The 25898-nt window shown below is 36.4% G+C and overlaps 1 protein-coding gene across 1 annotated transcript; it reads left to right on the top strand.

Moving 5' to 3' along the window:
- The first annotated feature begins 1053 nt into the window (after window positions 1-1053).
- LOC138856940 (uncharacterized) lies at window positions 1054-7631 on the top strand. Its single transcript, XM_070107956.1, has 2 exons — window positions 1054-1111; window positions 6532-7631. Exons 1-2 carry the CDS (start codon window positions 1054-1056, stop codon window positions 7209-7211), a joined length of 738 nt encoding a protein of 245 aa, XP_069964057.1. The 3' UTR covers window positions 7212-7631.
- The last annotated feature ends 18267 nt before the right edge of the window (window positions 7632-25898 follow it).

The raw sequence follows: 25898 nt of genomic DNA, 5'->3' as shown, positions 1-25898 counted from the left end.
ATCGCAAGTAACATCTTTTCTAACATGCGTACATAATCATATGGTACATACATAAATTAACTACTTCTAAAAGTTCAATTAAAAAAAATGTTACTGTTGTTCAAATACCTGCCTGCTTAATTCGTGTCTCCAAACACACCAAAAAAAAAATACAAAAAAATGTATAAGTCAAGTTCATCGACTTGCACACTTTCCAGCGATACCCCTTGGGCCAATAAAGCAACAAGCAGGATCGCTTAGAACATATAAGCAAAGGCAGGAAGAAAAAAAAAACAACAATAACATTATCGGCATTTATGTATGTACACATATTTTCTTAAACATTGGCATATTTCCCCCGCTACATATATACCGCAACCCAACCTTTTTGCTCTTCTCATTTCTCTTATATATTCTCTTAAAAAATATACATAAAAAAGTAATATATTTACAACTATATATATATAAATATAGGCACTCAACAAAACTTACAAAAACGCGTTACATGTATGCTTGTATATATATATATACATGCCAATATAACTAAAAAGTATACGGTCAAAACGAATTAGCATATACAAACATATGAAAATTAAAATTAACATACATAGGTACGCAGATATATATACATTTGTTGTTAAGAACAAATTTATTTTCGCGTTCCTTTTAAACAAATGTATATAGATACATAATAAAAACGAATATACATACATACAAAATATACAAATTATTCGCGAGTGAAACGAATACCCAGTAAGCAATTTCGGCAATTTTTAAAATAATAATAATACGGACATAAATTTTAATAAAATAAATTGACTTGTCCGATAAAAAAAAAAAATTAAAAAAGACTAATTTTACAATCATTTTCAAAAAAAAAATTTGTTTTAACTACAGCTTTGGGCAGCAAACTAAAATTTTTTTTACTACAACCGTATTATAGCAAATATTTAATACAAAACTATTTTAATAGCTATCTAATAGCTTTCAATTTAATTCAAAGAGTTATAAATGCAATCTGATAAATCAAAAGAGGTTAAACCACGAACACCTCTATCATTAGAAATTCCAAAAATGGCTGATGATGATAAATCACAAAGCACACCCGCAGAAGCTACACGCTCAAAGCAGGGTGCAAAACAAAAAAGAACCAAAGACAATTCACTGTCAAGGTTCATAACTGAAAGTGACAGTTTTATTAGATACTGCACACGGTTTTCGGCTTCGCCTATTAACGACAATACAGAATCAGTCCTAAATTTAAAAATTCAAAGCATAGATAATATATGGGCACGCGTTCTGACAGCGTACGATACAATATTAGATACTGACGACGCTGAACTTCCAGAAAACATTAAAGCTTCGGCGTCAGCCAAATATGAAAACTGCCTCGATCAGTACGAAACTACGAAGGCAATGATATTAGACCAAATAAATTTATTAAGGCCATGTAGAGCCACTACTCCTCCTCCGAGAGTAGTTACAAATTCAAAAGAAAACCTAGATACAGGTATATTTTTAAAAGTACCAGCTTGTGATACTGAAGTTTTTCATGGAGGTTATGATCAATGGCCGTCCTTCCGGGACATGTTCACTGCCGTGTATGTCAACCATCCTAAACTTTCACGAGCACAAAAGCTGTACCATCTCAGGTACAAAACAAAAGGGGAAGCAGGCAGTATTGTCAAGCGTTTCGCTTTGAATGACGAAAATTTTAATCTGGCTTGGGATGCACTGGTCGAAAGATACGAAAACGAAAGAGTATTGGTAGATAACCAAATAACTATTTTAATGAATTTACCAAAAATTCAACAAGAAACCAGCCAAGAATTTCAAAAACTATACTCGACAGTGACTAATTGCTTATCTGTGTTAGAAACACAAAATGTATCCACAGAATCGTGGGACCCTATCCTAGTAAATATTTGCGCAGCGACACTACCTGATGCTGCTTTGCTACGATGGGAGCAATCACTAGTGGCAAGAAAGAAATCGCCAAAATGGCATCAAATGAAAGAATTTTCAACAACTCAGTACGAAATAGCTGAGCTAGTAGATAAAAAGGTAGTTAAGCCAAAAGGTCATCAAAATGACTCAAATAAAAACTTTTTTAAACCCCAAGTCAGTAATAACACACAATATAATAGACACGTTAATAGAAGCCAAACATTCGTGTCAAATCAAACAAACCATTGGCAATCATTATGTGAAATCTGTAAAGGAGGACATAATATAAGATCTTGCGAGAAATTTAAAAAAATGTCCGTTTCAGATAGAAACAATCTTGTCCGACAACATAAACTTTGCATCAACTGTCTGTCCAACTCTCACGGGACAAAAGACTGTGAAAGCAAATTCAGTTGTGTGTACTGTCAACGACGACATCACTCATTGCTTCACATAACCAATTTTACAAATATGAAGCAAAATCATATACATAAAACCACGGGCCTAGTCGCGACAACCAAATCAGGTAATCCCGAAATCCCGAATCCCGAAAATAAAGAGGAACACCCATGTTGCTCAAAAGCAGCAAAAGTTCAAGCGCTTCATTCAGAGAATGAAAGCAAAATTCTTTTACCCACAGCGGTCATTGCTATAGAACATAAAGGAGATTTATTCAAATTAAGAGCATTAATAGATCAAGGCTCTCAAAGATCCTTTATATCATCAAAAGCTCAGAATCGGCTAAAATTGCCAGTCAAAAATTCTAGTTTCCAAATTTCGGGAATGGGCGGAAGAATTATACAAAATTCAAATAAAGTTTGCCCAATCACCATAGTCTCTCCAAACGCGGATATACGAATAGATGCACAAGCCATTGTTCTACCGCAGCTCACTAATTTGCTTCCAAGCTATGAAGTAAATAAAAAACAGTGGGAAAAATGCTCATATCTCAAATTAGCAGATCCCAACTGCCATACTCCATCACAAATCGACATATTATTGGGCAGCGACTTAATACCTCAAATAATTCTTGAAGGTATAGAGAAAATCTCTAATAAATTATTAGCCCAAAACACAATCTTTGGATGGATATTAAGTGGCCAAGTCACAGAAAAAATTAACTCCTTCACAACTCAAGTTGAAAATATTTCAAACGAATATTTAAATAATCAACTCAAAAAATTCTGGGAAGTAGAAGAACTACCCCAAATCACAAAACCTTCAGAAGAAGACCTGGCATGCGAAGCCCATTACCAGTCCACAACAACAAGAAACGAACATGGTCGTTATGTTGTGCGACTCCCATTCAAGCCCACCTTTCCAGAAAAGATAGCTCTAGGCCACTCGAGAATATCAGCAGTCCAGCAATTCCTAAGCTTGGAAAAAAACTTGATAAAGAAAAGCGAGCTTAAATCAGCATATGATGACGTGATGGATGAATATCTTGACCTCAATCATATGGAAGAAGCTGTACCATATGAAAAAATATCTAAAGGTAGATATTTATCTTTTTATCTTCCACATCACGGGGTAATAAGACCAGATAAAATCACAACAAAAAGTACGAGTTGTTTTTAATGCCTCAAAGTGTACGAGCTCAGGCAAATCACTCAATGATGTACTATACACAGGGCCAACATTACAACCTGATCTCATGCTGCTAATACTAAATTGGCGCATGTTTAAATATGTTTTCAATGGAGATGTAGAGAAAATGTATAGACAAATTTTAGTACATAAAGATGACCAAGATTTCCAGCGGATAGTCTTCCGAAAATCAAGTAATAGTCCAATCAGCGACTACAAACTTAAAACAGTTACCTTTGGCATCAATTGTGCACCCTATTTAGCGATTAGGACATTACATGAAGTGGCAAAAACCTGTCAAACAAATTTGCCTTTAGCAACTTCTGTGCTACAAAAACAAACATACGTTGATGATATTCTATCAGGTAGCCACAGCCTCTCATTAGCTTGCGAATCACTATCTCAAGTGATCAAAGCACTAAATTCAGCCGGGTTCCCCCTAAAGAAAATTACATCAAATCATCCTGAGATAATAAAAAACATAAAAGGGGAAGACTTATTAGATACTAACTTCCTTAAATTTGAAAAGGCCAGTACTACAAAAACTCTCGGGATTCAATGGAATGCGATAACAGATCAATTCTCATATACAATTGAGTCAATATCTGCAATATCCGCCATAACTAAACGTCAAATACTTTCCTCGGTGGCAAAACTTTTCGACCCCGCAGGATGGCTTTCGCCAATAATGATTCAAGCAAAAATCCTCATTCAAGAACTGTGGCAAGACGGCACTGAATGGGATGAGCAAGTAAAACCCATACGTTTAACAAAGTGGGTTCAATTTGCAAACAATCTACATACCATCTCGGAAATTCGAATTCCTCGATGGGTTAATTTCGCACCTGACTATGATGTAGAATTACATGGCTTCTGTGATGCCTCTGAAAAGGCCTATTGTGCAACAGTTTACGTACGCACTGAATATGATAACAAAATATCTTCACGTCTTTTGGTAGCCAAAGCCAAAGTTGCTCCCCTGAAGACACTAAGCCTGCCACGGCTCGAACTGAATGGTGCACTTCTGTTAGCAAAACTAGTCTCAATTGTCCAAACTCATCTGAAACTAACCAATCACAAAATGTACCTTTGGTCAGATTCAGAAATAGTTTTAGCATGGCTAGAAAAACCACCATATACCTGGAAGACTTATGTATCTAACCGTATATCTCAAATATTAGACTTAGTTGGCCCAGCACAATGGCAACATGTTGCAAGTGCAGATAATCCAGCGGATCTTGGGACAAGAGGCTGCAAACCACTTCATCTCACCAGCACTACACTCTGGTGGAACGGTCCTACGTGGTTAACAGAATCACAAGAAGTCTGGCCAAAGTCTCCCGCTCGCAATATAATAGCTCCTGAAACTCGGAGAATTGAAAACTTTCATATCACTCCTGATGAAGATGATATATTACATCGATTTTCATCATTCCCAAAAGCACTAAGAGTAGTCGCTTACATGTTTAAATTTATCCAAAGACTCAAACAAAAGGTTAAAGGAATAACCAATGATCCTTCCGTACAACTAACGCATTCCGACATGCAACATGCAAAGGTCATCCTAATTACCTATACACAAACTCGCTATTTCATTCGGGAGAAATCAAAGTTAGTCGAAAGACGACCCCTCGATAAGGGAAGCTCACTTCTCGTTTTAAATCCTTTTTTGGACACAAAAGGATTAATCCGGGCACATGGAAGACTAGTGAATTCCAGCCTTAATTATATCTTCACCAACTTACGTTACATGGTGAGCATCGCTTGATGCAACAAATGGTCCGACTAGAATTTTATATACCGCGCCTAAAGCCACAGATTAAAAGAACGATTTTTATGTGTAAACAATGCACATTGTACAAGCACAAAATACGCACGCAGATCATGGCAGCTTTGCCACCTGAACGCTGCAATTTTGCTCTTCCCTTTACCATTACTGGGGTCGATTTTGCTGGACCTTTCCAGATAAAGGCCTCTATGTTAAGGTCTTCCTCATTCAGGAAAGGGTATGTGGCTGTCTTTGTATGTTTCACGACAAAGGCAGTACACCTCGAGCTATGTTCGGATCTGTCTACTGCGGCTTTTCTCGCAGCATTTGCACGCTTTGTCGGACGACGCGGATTTCCATCAAAAATGATCAGCGACAATGGGAAAAACTTTATCGGAGCTCAAAGAGCCACAGAGAAAGAGTTTGTAAAATTTACTAAAGAAGTCTCCCCAGAAATTGTTAAAAAATATGCACCACAAGGAATCGATTGGCAGTTTATACCCCCTTGTTCTCCCCACATGGGCGGACTCTGGGAATCAGCTGTAAAAAGCTTTAAGTCCCATTTAAAGAAAACGGCAGGTAATCATAAATTTAATTATGAGGAATTTACCACACTACTCGCACGTATAGAAGCCGTACTAAATTCAAGACCCATCTCACCACTCTCGCAAGATCCCTCCGATTTCACAGCTCTTACACCTGGACATTTCCTCAGAGGAGCTCCACTTCTCGCCATACCTGAGGCAGAAGGAGACTCATAGACCGATGGGAAAAAATTAAGGTACTTCATCATGAATTCAGCCATAGATGGAAGGAAGATTACCTTAAAGATCTCCATAAGAGACATCGGTGGAAAACGATCCAGAAGGAACCAAATACGGGCGAATGCGTCATCATACATGATGAATGCCTTCCTCCAACAGAATGGCGACTAGGCCGCATTGAAAAGGTCCATCGGGGACGAGATGGTCACATAAGAATAGTAGACGTACGAACCCAAACTGGTATACTAACTCGACCATTAGTAAAATTGTGTTTTCTTCCGAACACCGAAGAACCGATTACACAAACCCCGCCAAGACAAGCGCATAAATAAAATCAAAACCGACAATTAATTCGTTTAACTCGAAATACTACCGTTTTATAATTCGTACATGCAAATCTAACACTAACAAACGCGATTAAAAATTAACCACAACATATATAGTCACATATACATATATATATATATATATATTTTTCAAACCAAGTAACAAATATCATAATTCAAAATTATGAGCCAAACCATATTTTAATATTATATATTCCTATTCCAATGGAAATGGACGTAGAAGATATACACAGCGCTCCCAAGACTGTGAGGTCCGTAATTGCTGCGCCTAGAGCATCTGGTCCACACATCGCAGCACCAAGGATGCAAAGCGCCACGGTACCACACAGCCAATCATCTGCAGCAGCATTAAGGGATGCAAACGAGGAGCAGTTTGATGAGCATCTGCCTCCACGATGCAGTCTATGCCATCGACCTCACGTCCTGAAGAGGTGCACCATCTTCAAAAGCATGAAGCCCGCTCAACGCCAACAGATCGCCAGAGCCCACGGACACTGTATGACTTGCTTGGCAGATAGTCACTCCACCTTTGAGTGTATAACCGACGGATCGTGCCAATATTGCCAACGACCGCATCATACTCTGTTCCATCGATTCCCTCGACGAGCAACTCCGTCCACCACGCAGACCAATCACCGGCACAGACAACAAGGGAATCCCGTCCAGCGCCAAAGAATACATCGCCCGAAGCCATCCAGAGGGGCACGCTCGCGGCCACCTCCACCACCCTATGGTCATCGCAACCAGCGGCAAAGGGCAACCGGATTGAACGCCGTAGTGAGCACTCTGCAACAGTTGCAGAGACTTCTAGGCAATTAATTCGCCTAGGGGGGCCGGGATGTTCATGCGACTTCTAATCTCGCGACAACTAAGCTCACAACCCACCGTACAACATCATACAATACAACATAACCAACGCAACATCATACACCACCTACAACACACCATATCACTCACCAACACAACCATATACAATTAACCAACCACACTCTACATCTACACTATACACCCACACTGCAACCACCGTCTTTTCCACCACCCGAATGATCAAAAGGGACCAGTCAGACCAGAATGGCTCTCTTTTTCGCTTTCATCCGTGACCTATAAGGTTATACATCAAAACGTTCCCGGCCGAGTGATTTTCATCGAAGTGAAGTACAAGTGAATTTAAAAAACTGAAAGTGTATGATTGATTATTTAAAACCTTAAAGCTAAGAACGTGAACTTTTTAATATTATAAAGTGTCAAAAAAAAAATATATATTTTTACAATACTAAAGTTTAAAAAAAAAAATTAAATAAAGAGTTTTTTACTAAAAGTAGTACAATTGTGACAAAAAGTGAGTATAACACCGCACCCAAGGTGAAAGAATAAGTGAAGTCAACAATTACATTAAAATATCACATTTTGATCAACCGGAACGGTTTAAAGTCAAGAGGAAAGACGGAAATCATATATATATATATTGGAGATAGAGAAAGATATTAATTTTGACATTGCTCAGCTATACTCGAGAACATATTTTGAAGCAATTTTATATATAAAAAAATGTTTAGTACTCACTGACCGACATACGAGAAGTATTATAAGTAGTATATGGAAGTAGAGGGTAGCATTAGCCCGATTTTATCAATTTTTGCCAATACTACATATTACTAACATGCCACAGACTAATAAAATGCTCCCACAGTTTCATTAAGGTACCTCACATACCATCACCAATCATATAAAGTAAAGTCAGACGAATGTTCGAAAATCCTAATATTACTTACATGGGGGCCAGGTAAAATTTTCACTCGATTTCATTAAAACAGCCTCTCTCATTTTCATTGAGATAACTCACATATTGGCCGATATATGCGATATAAAGTCACCCGGAAGTTCAAAAATCTTTATATTGATTCGATTGAACCCATATTTTGACACAAACATACTATTGTCGAGAGTTTTATTTATTTATTTTATTATATGAATTTCAATTAAATGTCTTACACATTGACCGATATTTTCGGTAAAAAGGCAAATATAGGCACTGGGATCAACAAATTCAGTACCTAGGGACTAGAATAGTTTTGGTTCTATTTAGACTATTCTGGTCACAAGCTGGCATCCTTAAAGGCATTATTAGTGCAAAGTTTTAGCCCAATACAATCATTGTTGTTTGATTTGCATAGTGGAAAGTGAAAAAATCAGATAGAATTTAAAATAGTGTTATATGGGAAATAGGCGTGGTTGTAATCTTATTTCGCTCATTTTTACACTATAGTATAGAAATATGAGAAGAATGTTATGTACCGAATTTGGTTAAAATCGGTTAAGCAGATCTTAAGATATGGGTTTTCACCTAAATGTGGGCGGTGCCACGCCCATTGTCTAATTTCGAACCCGTCTCCTATAAAGTCAGCACATACGATCTCTGTGTTAAAATTTAAAGTGTTTTGTGCTTGATTTATCGCGCTTTTAGTAGTTTTTAACAGTACCGTTATATGTGGAGTGGGCGGGGTTGTAACCGATTTCACCCATTTTCACATATTTAGATAGAGATGCTAAAAAAATTTGTTCTCAGTGAATTTTTTTATTATAGCTTTAGCAGTTTAGGAGATATGCACATTAAACCTATTAGGGGCGAAACAACTCCTACTTTTTAAAACAAAATGTAACTGCAGATGCCCCTTCCTAATACGATCTTGTGTGAAAAATACCAGCCTTGTCTCTTTTTGTGGAGCTTAGTTATAGCAATTTATTTGTTTTTGACTAATGGCGTTTTGTGGGCGTGGCAGTGGTCCGATTACGCCCATCTGCAATACCAGCCGTCTTACGGTATCAAGAAACATGTGCATCAAGTTTCATAAAGATATCTCAATTTTTACTCAAGTTTCAACTTGCACAGACGAACAGACAGTCACCCGGATTTCAACTCGTCTCTTCATCCTGATCATTTATATATACATAACCCTTTATCTAACTCAATTAGTTTTAGGTGATACAAACAACCGTTAGGTGAACAAAACTATTATACTCTGTAGCAACATGTTGCGAAAGTATAAACAGTTACCTTTGGCGTCAACTGTGCTCCATATTTAGCTATTCGAACACTCCACGAATTAGCAGTAAACACAACGTCAAAATTTCCTCTGGCAACCGAAGTGTTAAAAACTTAAACGTATGTAAACGATATCCAGTCTGGAAGTCACAGTCTTCCGCAAGCATACGAATCTTTATTTTATATTAATAATAATCACCCAAGGATAGTAAAATTATACCAAAAGAAAATTTGTTGAACTGGTTTGAAAACTGGTCAGATATCGTATTCCAAGAGTTTTTGTTGTACTTTCCTTTTCGAATATAAGAAAATTAGTTATATTCGAAAAGGAAAGTACAACAAAAACTCTTGGAATACGATATCTGACCAGTTCTCATATACTACAGAGTCAATATCAGCCTTATCCGCCATAACAAAACGCCAAATTTTATCATCTGTGGCAAAACTTTTCGACCCCGCAGGATGGCTTTTGCCAATTATGATACAAGCCAAAATCCTACTACAAGAATTGTGGTTAGATGGAACCGACGGGGATAAACAAGTAAAACCACTTCGTTTAGAAAAGTGATCCCCGTTTGCGAGCGATCTTAATGATATCTCACAGATACAAATCCCTCGATTGGTAAATTATGCCCCGGAACACAAAGTCGAACTACACGGCTTCTGTGAGGCCTCTGAAAAAGCATATTGCGCCACTATATATGTTCGCACACAAAGTGATGGTGGGACCACAAGCCACTTACTAGTGGCAAAAGCAAAAGTAGCTCCTCTAAAAACAATAAGTCTACCAGGACTTGAACTCTGTGGCGCGCTCCTACTTTCCAAATTAGTATCCATGATGCAAATGCATTTAAACATGGCAAGATACAAATTATATCTGTGGTCCGATTCTAAATTGTATTAGCATGGTTAGAAAAACCACCACATGAATGGAAGACGTATATTTCCAATCGAACGTCTCAAATCCTTGACCTAGTAGGATCAGCCACTTGGCGACATGTAGCCAGTGCTGACAATCCTGCTGATCTAGGTACAAGAGGATGCAAAGCCCTGCATCTTGCCACCACCACCCTCTGAATTTTGGCCACAATCGCCCATGCGCAATAAAATTACACTAGAAAGTCGAAAAATCTACTCTTTTCACGCAACAGTGGATGATACCGACATCCTCGAACGATTTTAATTATTCCCCCGAGCCCTCAGAGTAGTTGCTTACATGTTCAAATTTATAGAGCATTTCAAAACTAAAGTCAATGGATCAGCAAACTCCCAATGCGATACAGTGAAGCAGCTAACCTTACAACAGGCAAAGGTCGCTCTTGTCGTATATACTCAAGCGCGCTACTTCAGCCGCGATATATCACTATTGAGAGAATCAAAACCTATTGATAAGAGAAGTCCACTCTTAGTTCTAAACCCATTCCTCGAAACGAAAGGTATTCTTCGTGTGAATGGTCGGCTCGCCAATTCAAGCCTAACGTATAACGAGCGCCATCCCATAATTGTAAGTAACAGTTGAAAGAAAAGCTTCAGTTGGGATTCGACTGAGCTAAAGGGCATTAAAATTATTTGTCTCTTCATTGGACCAAAATAAATGTATGGCATCATCGGGAACTTCCTCGAAATTAACTCCTCGAATTTTCGTTATTCAATTGATTAACAGGTAAGGGTAATATTGATTAAAGGGTCATTCCACCAATTCCGAATGCTGCTTTACCCGTAGGTGCGCAAAGAAGAACTTTTAAGGAACCAGGCGTTGAATTGTAACGTTGGTTAAGTGCTTGATATATTGCAGATATCAAACGACTCTTTTCTACACCTGCACCGCCGCCAATGAACTCATAAAATGGGTGATTTGTTTTTAGCTGGTGCGTCAAATGTGTTAAATAGGTTCTTTGCCTAGTATTTAGACTTTGAACTAAATTCCTCAACTGGAATTAAAGGGGGTAGTTTAATAAGTCTAATACGATTTAATAAGATTCAGTGCCAGTATCTGTTGAATCTTCACCATGCAAGTCCAGCAAATTTATATCTGCGTTTATTTCTGGAAGTGCCAAAACTCTGAACTCCTTTTCCACTATAGGTAGTTCAATTTGAGCACCTTCCTCTAAGTCTATTTCATTATAAAGACTTTCTAAACCATTTTCAAGTTCTCTTTGCTCAAAACATCATATTTTCTTTGATATTCCTTAATTAGAATACGATGTGTTATTCAAGTCTGCTCATTATCGTTTACAATGAGATATTGCTGTTCATTCCGCCATGGGTAGTAAACCATTACCATTTCGCGGAAATACTCAACTCTGGCCAAATTTGGGTTAAACCTTCTATACCGAATAATGCAAGGTTTGGTACGTTTCTTTACAAAACCGCTACCGTCTTTAAGAGGCATGACAACCCCGCTTTCTGGTAAATTATCGTTTTCCCTCTCTTCTCCCTCTCTAAGCAAAGAGTTTCTAACTGATCGGATCTTTAAACATAACGGTCTAAAGTACCGGCTACGAATATTTCAGTCGAACCTGAAGGAAGGTTCTGAAGTTCTGCTCTAGGTTTCACCATTCGAACACGTTCCTCAGGTCGAGAGGTATTTATAAATATTTCTGCATTACGTGCTTCCGAAAGATGGAGCCCAATGCAGCAATATACTGCTTCTTCTGCAGATATATATGTGCCTGATAAAAATTTGTGACCTATATGTTTAAGTTTTAGCTTAACAGTATAATTTCCAGCATTTACCTCTGATATAGCTTCATTTAGGAGCCTAGAAATTCCTCTGTTAGACTTGTTAATATAATTAATTATAGGTATATGAACAGCAATCATATGCATCCGGTATATATTGGATATCCATATTTGCTCTATGGAGTTTCAAAATCAGAGGACTATAAGTGTTTATAAAACGATCCTGTAATTTTCTTGTTGAAAAACCTTTGGGTTTTGATAAATTTGATCTAAGGGCTAACAAATAGTCATCAAAAGACATATTAATTCTACTAAAAGACAGGAAATGTTCAAAATCGGTTAAATTACAAATACCTTATGTAGTCATATTTGAAGTTAAAACGTTTTGAATTTTGAAAAAGTTTTCCTTGTGTCTTTCTGAATTTTGACTTGTTTCTGTAAGAGGTAACAGTATTTGTGTTGAAGGCATTGGTGGATATGATATACCAAACCGACAAAACTGTTGACCTTTTATTTCCTCAGTACAAGACCGACTGTGGTTATGCTTTTGATAACCCCAATAATTTCCTAAGTGGCTAACCGAACCATCTGTAGAAATATAATTGTTAATATAACTAATGACATCAGGGAATGTCTAAGAATACTGAAGGTTGATTCTGGGAGCATTTATAAGCCAGTACATGCCATATACATGAGGGGAACCTCTCTGTTGAAACTACACTCTCCAGTAGAAATTTGTGACAAAATGATCTCCAAAAAATGACAGCATTATTATTTAAAAAGCTTAAGAATTTGTCGATAGCGGTAGTCACAATATCTAGCACAAGTAACCGCATCTGACCGAATTAAGTGATATCTATTTTGGGTTGTTAAACTGTTGGCTTCCTCTTCCGAAATATCTTTAGAATCAACAGTTTTAAAGAGGATGACCAAGAGCTCAACCCACTGAGATTATGCAGCCGTTAGAGTGATAGAGAAGGTTGGAAGCCCAAATTGGCGAATCATAGCGGAGGCCTTTTTCTTCTCAGCTTCCCAGTGCGCAGGTAAGGATCTAACGCCTTTTAAAACCTTGTAACCATCATCGTGTTGAATCAAATTTTCGTTTAATAGATTTTGGGCCGTAACTCGGTTGCGACCTGAAAACTTTCTAAGGCAAATGGATGTAATGCTCTTAATTTGTAGCAGTTCTAATTTTCTGTAATCATAGAACAACTTTGGAATGGTACACGCTCTTCTGTAAAAACGGCGAATTTCAGAACGTATTATCTTGCTATATTTTTCAGACCATGTACGTTTCTGCCCAACGTATATTGTTCCAAATGACAACTCTTCTGAATTATTGTCTTGAATTATGTCATTTGGTCTTTGTCCTTCACCTGGCGCTATGACTAAACGGTTATAGTCCAAGTTTTCTACAGGAATATTGTCCAAAAGAGTTGCTTGACCGTCCCAGTCTTCAAACCCTTGTAACCACCATCGCGTTGAATCAAGTTTTGAACAAAATTTTCGGCCGTAACTCGGTTGCGACCTGAAACCTTTCTAAGATAAATGGATGTTATATTCCTAATTTGTAGCAGTTCTAATTTTTTGTAATCATAGAACAATTTTTTAATGGTACACGCTCTTCTGTCAAAACGGCGAATTTCAGAACGTATTATTTTGCTATATGTTTCAGAGCATGTATGTTTTTGCCCAACGTATATTGTTCCAAATGACAACTCTTCTGAATTATTATCTTGAATTATGTATTTGTCCTTCACCTGGCGCTATAACTAAACGGTTATAGTCTAAGTTTTCTAACGGAATATCATGATAAGTTTGTTTCGCATAAAAAGATTGAACAAATCGAGAACCCACTGCAGATGCAACAAACGGAACTTCTTCTTGGTCATTAAATTCTGAAATTCAGTTCTCATTAATATATATATTGTACTCACGATACAGAGGGGTATTTACTAGGAATTGCAAAGCTTCCATAATCTTTGCGGGGCGTATGGTATCGATCATGTTCTCATTAATATATATATTGTACTCACGATACAGAGGGGTATTTACTAGGAATTGCAAAGCTTCCATAATCTTTGCGGGGCGTATGGTATCGATCATGTAATCATGATTGTACTCCAAACGCCTTCATAAGTGAATTTGTATCATATGAACCTCATCAAAGGACCTTGGTAGAGATATCACAATATTGTTAACAGAAATTGGTATATTACCAACAGCACTTTTGAACCAGCTCTGACCTTGATATCCTAACGGACGGATTGTCATAAAAGGCAATCTATGCACAAAAATTGTAATTTCCATCTTCCGAAGGAAATTTTTGCATTAAATAGAAGGCGGATGCAGCATTCGGGTGACCTTGCGCAATAGTTTTGAAATTTAATTTGCGAACTTGGTGTGAAAACCATAATCCGCCGCAGCAAATACATATTTCAGTAGGGCCCCCTATTTATAAATGTTTTTGAAATCTGTTAAATTGCCACTATAATCATTTTCTATAACATTAATTTCTCTCGTTAATCGGATTCGTTGGGACTGTCTTTCGTTTTCAATTTGCCTATTGACCAGGTTATCTCTACAAAGGCGAACTTGACTTTGTCTAAGACGTCTCTGATTCAAAATTTCTTTCCTCATACCCCTCCTACTAAGATCTCTACGTTGTGTTTCTCTATCAGGCTCCTCTCTTCTTATTCCAGGATTTCGTCTTGCATGTTCTCTTTGCATTTGATCACGAATGCGCTCTAAATTCCTATACTCAGGATTTCTTGCGCGAAATTTCTCTATGATCCCTAGTGTTCCTACTTTGCTCAGCATAACGTACCTCGGGATTTTCTCAACGAGACCTACGACCTCGAGTCTTTCTTATTTGCTCTTTAGAGCGGATTTGAGGACGTCTTGCCCTATGTTGAACAGTATTTAAATTTTGTTCAAAAGACTGTACCTCGAGATTTTCCCGCCTGGTTCTATGTTGATTTGTATTGATAATTTGTTCGAACAGACGAACATCGGAATCTAATCTACTATTAGCGTGACCTACAGTATCTTGTGACTGCTCACTATCTCTATATAAAGAGTTTGCACGAAGAACTTTCATACGTCTTCTATTCTGAAGACGACTTAGTAATATAGATTTTCTACTTAATCTAGGCATAATTAATTAATAATAAATGGCTTAATATATAAAATACTTATATATAATACTTATATAATTCCGTCCGTTTGGATCTGAAAAGTTGGATCCTAGGTGCTGCTCTCTTTCACTGTAATTGAATCCTTGCTATGACTCCTTTCCTGTTCGGTACATAGGTACTATGGTATACTGGTGCACATATGTATATTTGTTTGCTCGCCATTGTATATAATACGATTTTGCTTTTGCTATTTTTGCCACTGTATATAACAATAGCTTAAACACTATATAACTAATACACTGAAATTAGTTTGAATACAGCACTTTGCTGGTCAAGAAATCTAGTGTAACTGAAACTACAAACAAAGTGTACTGATATTTAATATACTCTTGCAACATGTTTCTACAGAGTGTAATAGTTTTATTATGGTATATTTTTGTACACACAGCTTACGTACTTTTGTATACCTATATATTACATAGATATTCCCTAACATAATAATACAGATTATTTAGTAATATTTATATTTTAGAAATTAGTAGTTTATTCCATTGTATTGAAATTAAGTGCTCGGAAAAGCCCTCTGTAAATTGCTTTTGTCTAACGCTTTTTAAAACAGGGATCTATGTATAAAGTAAAAGTAATATCTGAACCTTTCATAAGCTGGGTAAATCCCAAAAAGTACTTAAATGTAATTTTCTTGAGCTTACAGTTCACCTCATGACCTTCATATTTAAATGTGTCGCAAAACTGAAATAATAGATAATAGAATTTTAACCGATGGGGTCGCAGTTTATCTATTACCACATAAAAAGGATCTTTAGCCTTTTTGATACTACACTACTAATATTTATCTCACGCGATTTTTTCTAGAAAGATATATTTGCTCTATACAAAGTCCAGCACTCTAAGAAACTTTTTTACATTGTTGTCTGGTATATTTTGTTATAGGTTCAACATGATGGCTGAGAAAATATACCTAACCACTGATTATCACCAAATATTAGAAGAAATATTTGTATATAGAAATCTATATCTCTCTCGATTAGTTTTAGGTGATGCAAACAGCCGTTTGGTGAACAAAACTATACTCTGTTGCAACATGTTGCGAAAGTATAAAAATGTTGCCAAAGAATTCAACATTTATTATTCGATTATTATTTGGTATCTTATTAACTTATGTTATTAATCATAGATTTACTATTTTAGATAGATACTATTTTTTCCCCGAAATGTTAACTTTAACACAAAGAAACTATTTAACTCAAACATGGTATATGTGATATAAACTGAACCAAAGGGGTTAGATTTAATATGTGGGGTATATGAGGTTGCTGTTGTACGAAAGCATCGGAAATCAGTATATTATGGTTATAAGGCTTAAACAAAGGTCTAGACCAATTTCATTCATAAATCATCATTAAATTATAAAAATTAACGAAATAAATTATACCATAAGATTATACCATAAGTAGTACATGTATGCTGTGGAAATTCGTGGATCGATTTTACACATTTCTGGCATTAAACTGTTGTATATCTAATATTTTACGTTTATATAAAACCAAACGAAAGTTTGAATTTTTTACATAAAGTATGTTGGAGCTAAGGTCAATATATACCCGATAATGGGTACTAGGGCGTAACCAAGAATTTTATACTCTTGTAATTCGCAAGAATCAAAGGCCAGGAAATTCCTTCAGGTGTGGCAAAGTTGAGAAAAAATCCATCCATTATTAAATAAAATCGTGATTAAATTAAAATCAAATTTGGTATCTTCTTGACTTATATTAAAGGCCATAAACTTAGTCTCAGTTTTATTGCTATATTTTAGTTTGCGTCAGCAAAAAATATCTTGAAGTGAGATATACATAAGTATAAATGTGATATTAACTCGACCAAAGTGGCTAAATTTTATATTATAAGCTTGTGTCGAAAACGTCAACCAGAGAATCGGAACTCATTATATGAAGGTGTGAGGTTTAGATTAATGTATATACTTATTTCATTCCAATTCAGCGTCAAACCACATAATTTTTAAGAAAACTTATCCACTTAATTACTGTTTATGCGACTTCTAATCCCGCGACAACTAAGCTCACAACCCACCGTACAACATCATACAATACAACATAACCAACGCAACATCATACACCACCTACAACACACCATATCACTCACCAACACAACCATATACAATTAACCAACCACACTCTACATCTACACTATACACCCACACTGCAACCACCGTCTTTTCCACCACCCGAATGATCAAAAGGGACCAGTCAGACCAGAATGGCTCTCTTTTTCGCTTTCATCCGTGACCTATAAGGTTATACATCAAAACGTTCCCGGCCGAGTGATTTTCATCGAAGTGAAGTACAAGTGAATTTAAAAAACTGAAAGTGTATGATTGATTATTTAAAACCTTAAAGCTAAGAACGTGAACTTTTTAATATTATAAAGTGTCAAAAAAAATATATATATTTTTACAATACTAAAGTTTAAAAAAAAAATTAAATAAAGAGTTTTTTACTAAAAGTAGTACAATTGTGACAAAAAGTGAGTATAACACCGCACCCAAGGTGAAAGAATAAGTGAAGTCAACAATTACATTAAAATATCACATTTTGATCAACCGGAACGGTTTAAAGTCAAGAGGAAAGACGGAAATCATATATATATATATTGGAGATAGAGAAAGATATTAATTTTGACATTGCTCAGCTATACTCGAGAACATATTTTGAAGCAATTTTATATATAAAAAAATGTTTAGTACTCACTGACCGACATACGAGAAGTATTATAAGTAGTATATGGAAGTAGAGGGTAGCATTAGCCCGATTTTATCAATTTTTGCCAATACTACATATTACTAACATGCCACAGACTAATAAAATGCTCCCACAGTTTCATTAAGGTACCTCACATACCATCACCAATCATATAAAGTAAAGTCAGACGAATGTTCGAAAATCCTAATATTACTTACATGGGGGCCAGGTAAAATTTTCACTCGATTTCATTAAAACAGCCTCTCTCATTTTCATTGAGATAACTCACATATTGGCCGATATATGCGATATAAAGTCACCCGGAAGTTCAAAAATCTTTATATTGATTCGATTGAACCCATATTTTGACACAAACATACTATTGTCGAGAGTTTTATTTATTTATTTTATTATATGAATTTCAATTAAATGTCTTACACATTGACCGATATTTTCGGTAAAAAGGCAAATATAGGCACTGGGATCAACAAATTCAGTACCTAGAGACTAGAATAGTTTTGGTTCTATTTAGACTATTCTGGTCACAAGCTGGCATCCTTAAAGGCATTATTAGTGCAAAGTTTTAGCCCAATACAATCATTGTTGTTTGATTTGCATAGTGGAAAGTGAAAAAATCAGATGGAATTTAAAATAGTGTTATATGGGAAATAGGCGTGGTTGTAATCTTATTTCGCTCATTTTTACACTATAGTATAGAAATATGAGAAGAATGTTATGTACCGAATTTGGTTAAAATCGGTTAAGAAGATCTTAAGATATGGATTTTCACCTAAATGTGGGCGGTGCCACGCCCATTGTCTAATTTCGAACCCGTCTCCTATAAAGTCAGCACATACGATCTCTGTGTTAAAATTTAAAGTGTTTTGTGCTTGATTTATCGCGCTTTTAGTAGTTTTTAACAGTACCGTTATATGTGGAGTGGGCGGGGTTGTAACCGATTTCACCCATTTTCACATATTTAGATAGAGATGCTAAAAAAATTTGTTCTCAGTGAATTTTTTTATTATAGCTTTAGCAGTTTAGGAGATATGCACATTAAACCTATTAGGGGCGAAACAACGCCTACTTTTTAAAACAAAATGTAACTGCAGATGCCCCTTCCTAATACGATCTTGTGTGCCAAATACCAGCCTTGTCTCTTTTTGTGGAGCTTAGTTATAGCAATTTATTTGTTTTTGACTAATGGCGTTTTGTGGGCGTGGCAGTGGTCCGATTACGCCCATCTGCAATACCAGCCGTCTTACGGTATCAAGAAACATGTGCATCAAGTTTCATAAAGATATCTCAATTTTTACTCAAGTTTCAACTTGCACAGACGAACAGACAGTCACCCGGATTTCAACTCGTCTCTTCATCCTGATCATTTATATATACATAACCCTTTATCTAACTCAATTAGTTTTAGGTGATACAAACAACCGTTAGGTGAACAAAACTATTATACTCTGTAGCAACATGTTGCGAAAGTATAAACAGTTACCTTTGGCGTCAACTGTGCTCCATATTTAGCTATTCGAACACTCCACGAATTAGCAGTAAACACAACGTCAAAATTTCCTCTGGCAACCGAAGTGTTAAAAACTTAAACGTATGTAAACGATATCCAGTCTGGAAGTCACAGTCTTCCGCAAGCATACGAATCTTTATTTTATATTAATAATAATCACCCAAGGATAGTAAAATTATACCAAAAGAAAATTTGTTGAACTGGTTTGAAAACTGGTCAGATATCGTATTCCAAGAGTTTTTGTTGTACTTTCCTTTACGATATCTGACCAGTTCTCATATACTACAGAGTCAATATCAGCCTTATCCGCCATAACAAAACGCCAAATTTTATCATCTGTGGCAAAACTTTTCGACCCCGCAGGATGGCTTTTGCCAATTATGATACAAGCCAAAATCCTACTACAAGAATTGTGGTTAGATGGAACCGACGGGGATAAACAAGTAAAACCACTTCGTTTAGAAAAGTGGTCCCCGTTTGCGAGCGATCTTAATGATATCTCACAGATACAAATCCCTCGATTGGTAAATTATGCCCCGGAACACAAAGTCGAACTACACGGCTTCTGTGAGGCCTCTGAAAAAGCATATTGCGCCACTATATATGTTCGCACACAAAGTGATGGTGGGACCACAAGCCACTTACTAGTGGCAAAAGCAAAAGTAGCTCCTCTAAAAACAATAAGTCTACCAGGACTTGAACTCTGTGGCGCGCTCCTACTTTCCAAATTAGTATCCATGATGCAAATGCATTTAAACATGGCAAGATACAAATTATATCTGTGGTCCGATTCTAAATTGTATTAGCATGGTTAGAAAAACCACCACATGAACGGAAGACGTATATTGACCTAGTAGGATCAGCCACTTGGCGACATGTAGCCAGTGCTGACAATCCTGCTGATCTAGGTACAAGAGGATGCAAAGCCCTGCATCTTGCCACCACCACCCTCTGAATTTTGGCCACAATCGCCCATGCGCAATAAAATTACACTAGAAAGTCGAAAAATCTACTCTTTTCACGCAACAGTGGATGATACCGACATCCTCGAACGATTTTAATTATTCCCCCGAGCCCTCAGAGTAGTTGCTTACATGTTCAAATTTATAGAGCATTTCAAAACTAAAGTCAATGGATCAGCAAACTCCCAATGCGATACAGTGAAGCAGCTAACCTTACAACAGGCAAAGGTCGCTCTTGTCGTATATACTCAAGCGCGCTACTTCAGCCGCGATATATCACTATTGAGAGAATCAAAACCTATTGATAAGAGAAGTCCACTCTTAGTTCTAAACCCATTCCTCGAAACGAAAGGTATTCTTCGTGTGAATGGTCGGCTCGCCAATTCAAGCCTAACGTATAACGAGCGCCATCCCATAATTGTAAGTAACAGTTGAAAGAAAAGCTTCAGTTGGGATTCGACTGAGCTAAAGGGCATTAAAATTATTTGTCTCTTCATTGGACCAAAATAAATGTATGGCATCATCGGGAACTTCCTCGAAATTAACTCCTCGAATTTTCGTTATTCAATTGATTAACAGGTAAGGGTAATATTGATTAAAGGGTCATTCCACCAATTCCGAATGCTGCTTTACCCGTAGGTGCGCAAAGAAGAACTTTTAAGGAACCAGGCGTTGAATTGTAACGTTGGTTAAGTGCTTGATATATTGCAGATATCAAACGACTCTTTTCTACACCTGCACCGCCGCCAATGAACTCATAAAATGGGTGATTTGTTTTTAGCTGGTGCGTCAAATGTGTTAAATAGGTTCTTTGCCTAGTATTTAGACTTTGAACTAAATTCCTCAACTGGAATTAAAGGGGGTAGTTTAATAAGTCTAATACGATTTAATAAGATTCAGTGCCAGTATCTGTTGAATCTTCACCATGCAAGTCCAGCAAATTTATATCTGCGTTTATTTCTGGAAGTGCCAAAACTCTGAACTCCTTTTCCACTATAGGTAGTTCAATTTGAGCACCTTCCTCTAAGTCTATTTCATTATAAAGACTTTCTAAACCATTTTCAAGTTCTCTTTGCTCAAAACATCATATTTTCTTTGATATTCCTTAATTAGAATACGATGTGTTATTCAAGTCTGCTCATTATCGTTTACAATGAGATATTGCTGTTTATTCCGCCATGGGTAGTAAACCATTACCATTTCGCGGAAATACTCAACTCTGGCCAAATTTGGGTTAAACCTTCTATACCGAATAATGCAAGGTTTGGTACGTTTCTTTACAAAACCGCTACCGTCTTTAAGAGGCATGACAACCCCGCTTTCTGGTAAATTATCGTTTTCCCTCTCTTCTCCCTCTCTAAGCAAAGAGTTTCTAACTGATCGGATCTTTAAACATAACGGTCTAAAGTACCGGCTACGAATATTTCAGTCGAACCTGAAGGAAGGTTCTGAAGTTCTGCTCTAGGTTTCACCATTCGAACACGTTCCTCAGGTCGAGAGGTATTTATAAATATTTCTGCATTACGTGCTTCCGAAAGATGGAGCCCAATGCAGCAATATACTGCTTCTTCTGCAGATATATATGTGCCTGATAAAAATTTGTGACCTATATGTTTAAGTTTTAGCTTAACAGTATAATTTCCAGCATTTACCTCTGATATAGCTTCATTTAGGAGCCTAGAAATTCCTCTGTTAGACTTGTTAATATAATTAATTATAGGTATATGAACAGCAATCATATGCATCCGGTATATATTGGATATCCATATTTGCTCTATGGAGTTTCAAAATCAGAGGACTATAAGTGTTTATAAAACGATCCTGTAATTTTCTTTTTGAAAAACCTTTGGGTTTTGATAAATTTGATCTAAGGGCTAACAAATAGTCATCAAAAGACATATTAATTCTACTAAAAGACAGGAAATGTTCAAAATCGGTTAAATTACAAATACCTTATGTAGTCATATTTGAAGTTAAAACGTTTTGAATTTTGAAAAAGTTTTCCTTGTGTCTTTCTGAATTTTGACTTGTTTCTGTAAGAGGTAACAGTATTTGTGTTGAAGGCATTGGTGGATATGATATACCAAACCGACAAAACTGTTGACCTTTTATTTCCTCAGTACAAGACCGACTGTGGTTATGCTTTTGATAACCCCAATAATTTCCTAAGTGGCTAACCGAACCATCTGTAGAAATATAATTGTTAATATAACTAATGACATCAGGGAATGTCTAAGAATACTGAAGGTTGATTCTGGGAGCATTTATAAGCCAGTACATGCCATATACATGAGGGGAACCTCTCTGTTGAAACTACACTCTCCAGTAGAAATTTGTGACAAAATGATCTCCAAAAAATGACAGCATTATTATTTAAAAAGCTTAAGAATTTGTCGATAGCGGTAGTCACAATATCTAGCACAAGTAACCGCATCTGACCGAATTAAGTGATATCTATTTTGGGTTGTTAAACTGTTGGCTTCCTCTTCCGAAATATCTTTAGAATCAACAGTTTTAAAGAGGATGACCAAGAGCTCAACCCACTGAGATTATGCAGCCGTTAGAGTGATAGAGAAGGTTGGAAGCCCAAATTGGCGAATCATAGCGGATGCCTTTTTCTTCTCAGCTTCCCAGTGCGCAGGTAAGGATCTAACGCCTTTTAAAACCTTGTAACCATCATCGTGTTGAATCAAATTTTCGTTTAATAGATTTTGGGCCGTAACTCGGTTGCGACCTGAAAACTTTCTAAGGCAAATGGATGTAATGCTCTTAATTTGTAGCAGTTCTAATTTTCTGTAATCATAGAACAACTTTGGAATGGTACACGCTCTTCTGTAAAAACGGCGAATTTCAGAACGTATTATCTTGCTATATTTTTCAGACCATGTACGTTTCTGCCCAACGTATATTGTTCCAAATGACAACTCTTCTGAATTATTGTCTTGAATTATGTCATTTGGTCTTTGTCCTTCACCTGGCGCTATGACTAAACGGTTATAGTCCAAGTTTTCTACAGGAATATTGTCCAAAAGAGTTTCTTGACCGTCCCAGTCTTCAAACCCTTGTAACCACCATCGCGTTGAATCAAGTTTTGAACAAAATTTTCGGCCGTAACTCGGTTGCGACCTGAAACCTTTCTAAGATAAATGGATGTTATATTCCTAATTTGTAGCAGTTCTAATTTTTTGTAATCATAGAACAATTTTTTAATGGTACACGCTCTTCTGTCAAAACGGCGAATTTCAGAACGTATTATTTTGCTATATGTTTCAGAGCATGTATGTTTTTGCCCAACGTATATTGTTCCAAATGACAACTCTTCTGAATTATTATCTTGAATTATGTATTTGTCCTTCACCTGGCGCTATAACTAAACGGTTATAGTCTAAGTTTTCTAACGGAATATCATGATAAGTTTGTTTCGCATAAAAAGATTGAACAAATCGAGAACCCACTGCAGATGCAACAAACGGAACTTCTTCTTGGTCATTAAATTCTGAAATTCAGTTCTCATTAATATATATATTGTACTCACGATACAGAGGGGTATTTACTAGGAATTGCAAAGCTTCCATAATCTTTGCGGGGCGTATGGTATCGATCATGTTCTCATTAATATATATATTGTACTCACGATACAGAGGGGTATTTACTAGGAATTGCAAAGCTTCCATAATCTTTGCGGGGCGTATGGTATCGATCATGTAATCATGATTGTACTCCAAACGCCTTCATAAGTGAATTTGTATCATATGAACCTCATCAAAGGACCTTGGTAGAGATATCACAATATTGTTAACAGAAATTGGTATATTACCAACAGCACTTTTGAACCAGCTCTGACCTTGATATCCTAACGGACGGATTGTCATAAAAGGCAATCTATGCACAAAAATTGTAATTTCCATCTTCCGAAGGAAATTTTTGCATTAAATAGAAGGCGGATGCAGCATTCGGGTGACCTTGCGCAATAGTTTTGAAATTTAATTTGCGAACTTGGTGTGAAAACCATAATCCGCCGCAGCAAATACATATTTCAGTAGGGCCCCCTATTTATAAATGTTTTTGAAATCTGTTAAATTGCCACTATAATCATTTTCTATAACATTAATTTCTCTCGTTAATCGGATTCGTTGGGACTGTCTTTCGTTTTCAATTTGCCTATTGACCAGGTTATCTCTACAAAGGCGAACTTGACTTTGTCTAAGACGTCTCTGATTCAAAATTTCTTTCCTCATACCCCTCCTACTAAGATCTCTACGTTGTGTTTCTCTATCAGGCTCCTCTCTTCTTATTCCAGGATTTCGTCTTGCATGTTCTCTTTGCATTTGATCACGAATGCGCTCTAAATTCCTATACTCAGGATTTCTTGCGCGAAATTTCTCTATGATCCCTAGTGTTCCTACTTTGCTCAGCATAACGTACCTCGGGATTTTCTCAACGAGACCTACGACCTCGAGTCTTTCTTATTTGCTCTTTAGAGCGGATTTGAGGACGTCTTGCCCTATGTTGAACAGTATTTAAATTTTGTTCAAAAGACTGTACCTCGAGATTTTCCCGCCTGGTTCTATGTTGATTTGTATTGATAATTTGTTCGAAAAGACGAACATCGGAATCTAATCTACTATTAGCGTGACCTACAGTATCTTGTGACTGCTCACTATCTCTATATAAAGAGTTTGTACGAAGAACTTTCATACGTCTTCTATTCTGAAGACGACTTAGTAATATAGATTTTCTACTTAATCTAGGCATAATTAATTAATAATAAATGGCTTAATATATAAAATACTTATATATAATACTTATATAATTCCGTCCGTTTGGATCTGAAAAGTTGGATCCTAGGTGCTGCTCTCTTTCACTGTAATTGAATCCTTGCTATGACTCCTTTCCTGTTCGGTACATAGGTACTATGGTATACTGGTGCACATATGTATATTTGTTTGCTCGCCATTGTATATAATACGATTTTGCTTTTGCTATTTTTGCCACTGTATATAACAATAGCTTAAACACTATATAACTAATACACTGAAATTAGTTTGAATACAGCACTTTGCTGGTCAAGAAATCTAGTGTAACTGAAACTACAAACAAAGTGTACTGATATTTAATATACTCTTGCAACATGTTTCTACAGAGTGTAATAGTTTTATTATGGTATATTTTTGTACACACAGCTTACGTACTTTTGTATACCTATATATTACATAGATATTCCCTAACATAATAATACAGATTATTTAGTAATATTTATATTTTAGAAATTAGTAGTTTATTCCATTGTATTGAAATTAAGTGCTCGGAAAAGCCCTCTGTAAATTGCTTTTGTCTAACGCTTTTTAAAACAGGGATCTATGTATAAAGTAAAAGT

This window comes from Bactrocera oleae, chromosome 4, assembly GCF_042242935.1.
Source record: "Bactrocera oleae isolate idBacOlea1 chromosome 4, idBacOlea1, whole genome shotgun sequence".
NCBI lineage: Eukaryota > Metazoa > Arthropoda > Insecta > Diptera > Tephritidae > Bactrocera > Bactrocera oleae.
This window is presented reverse-complemented; position numbering and strand designations above follow the sequence as displayed.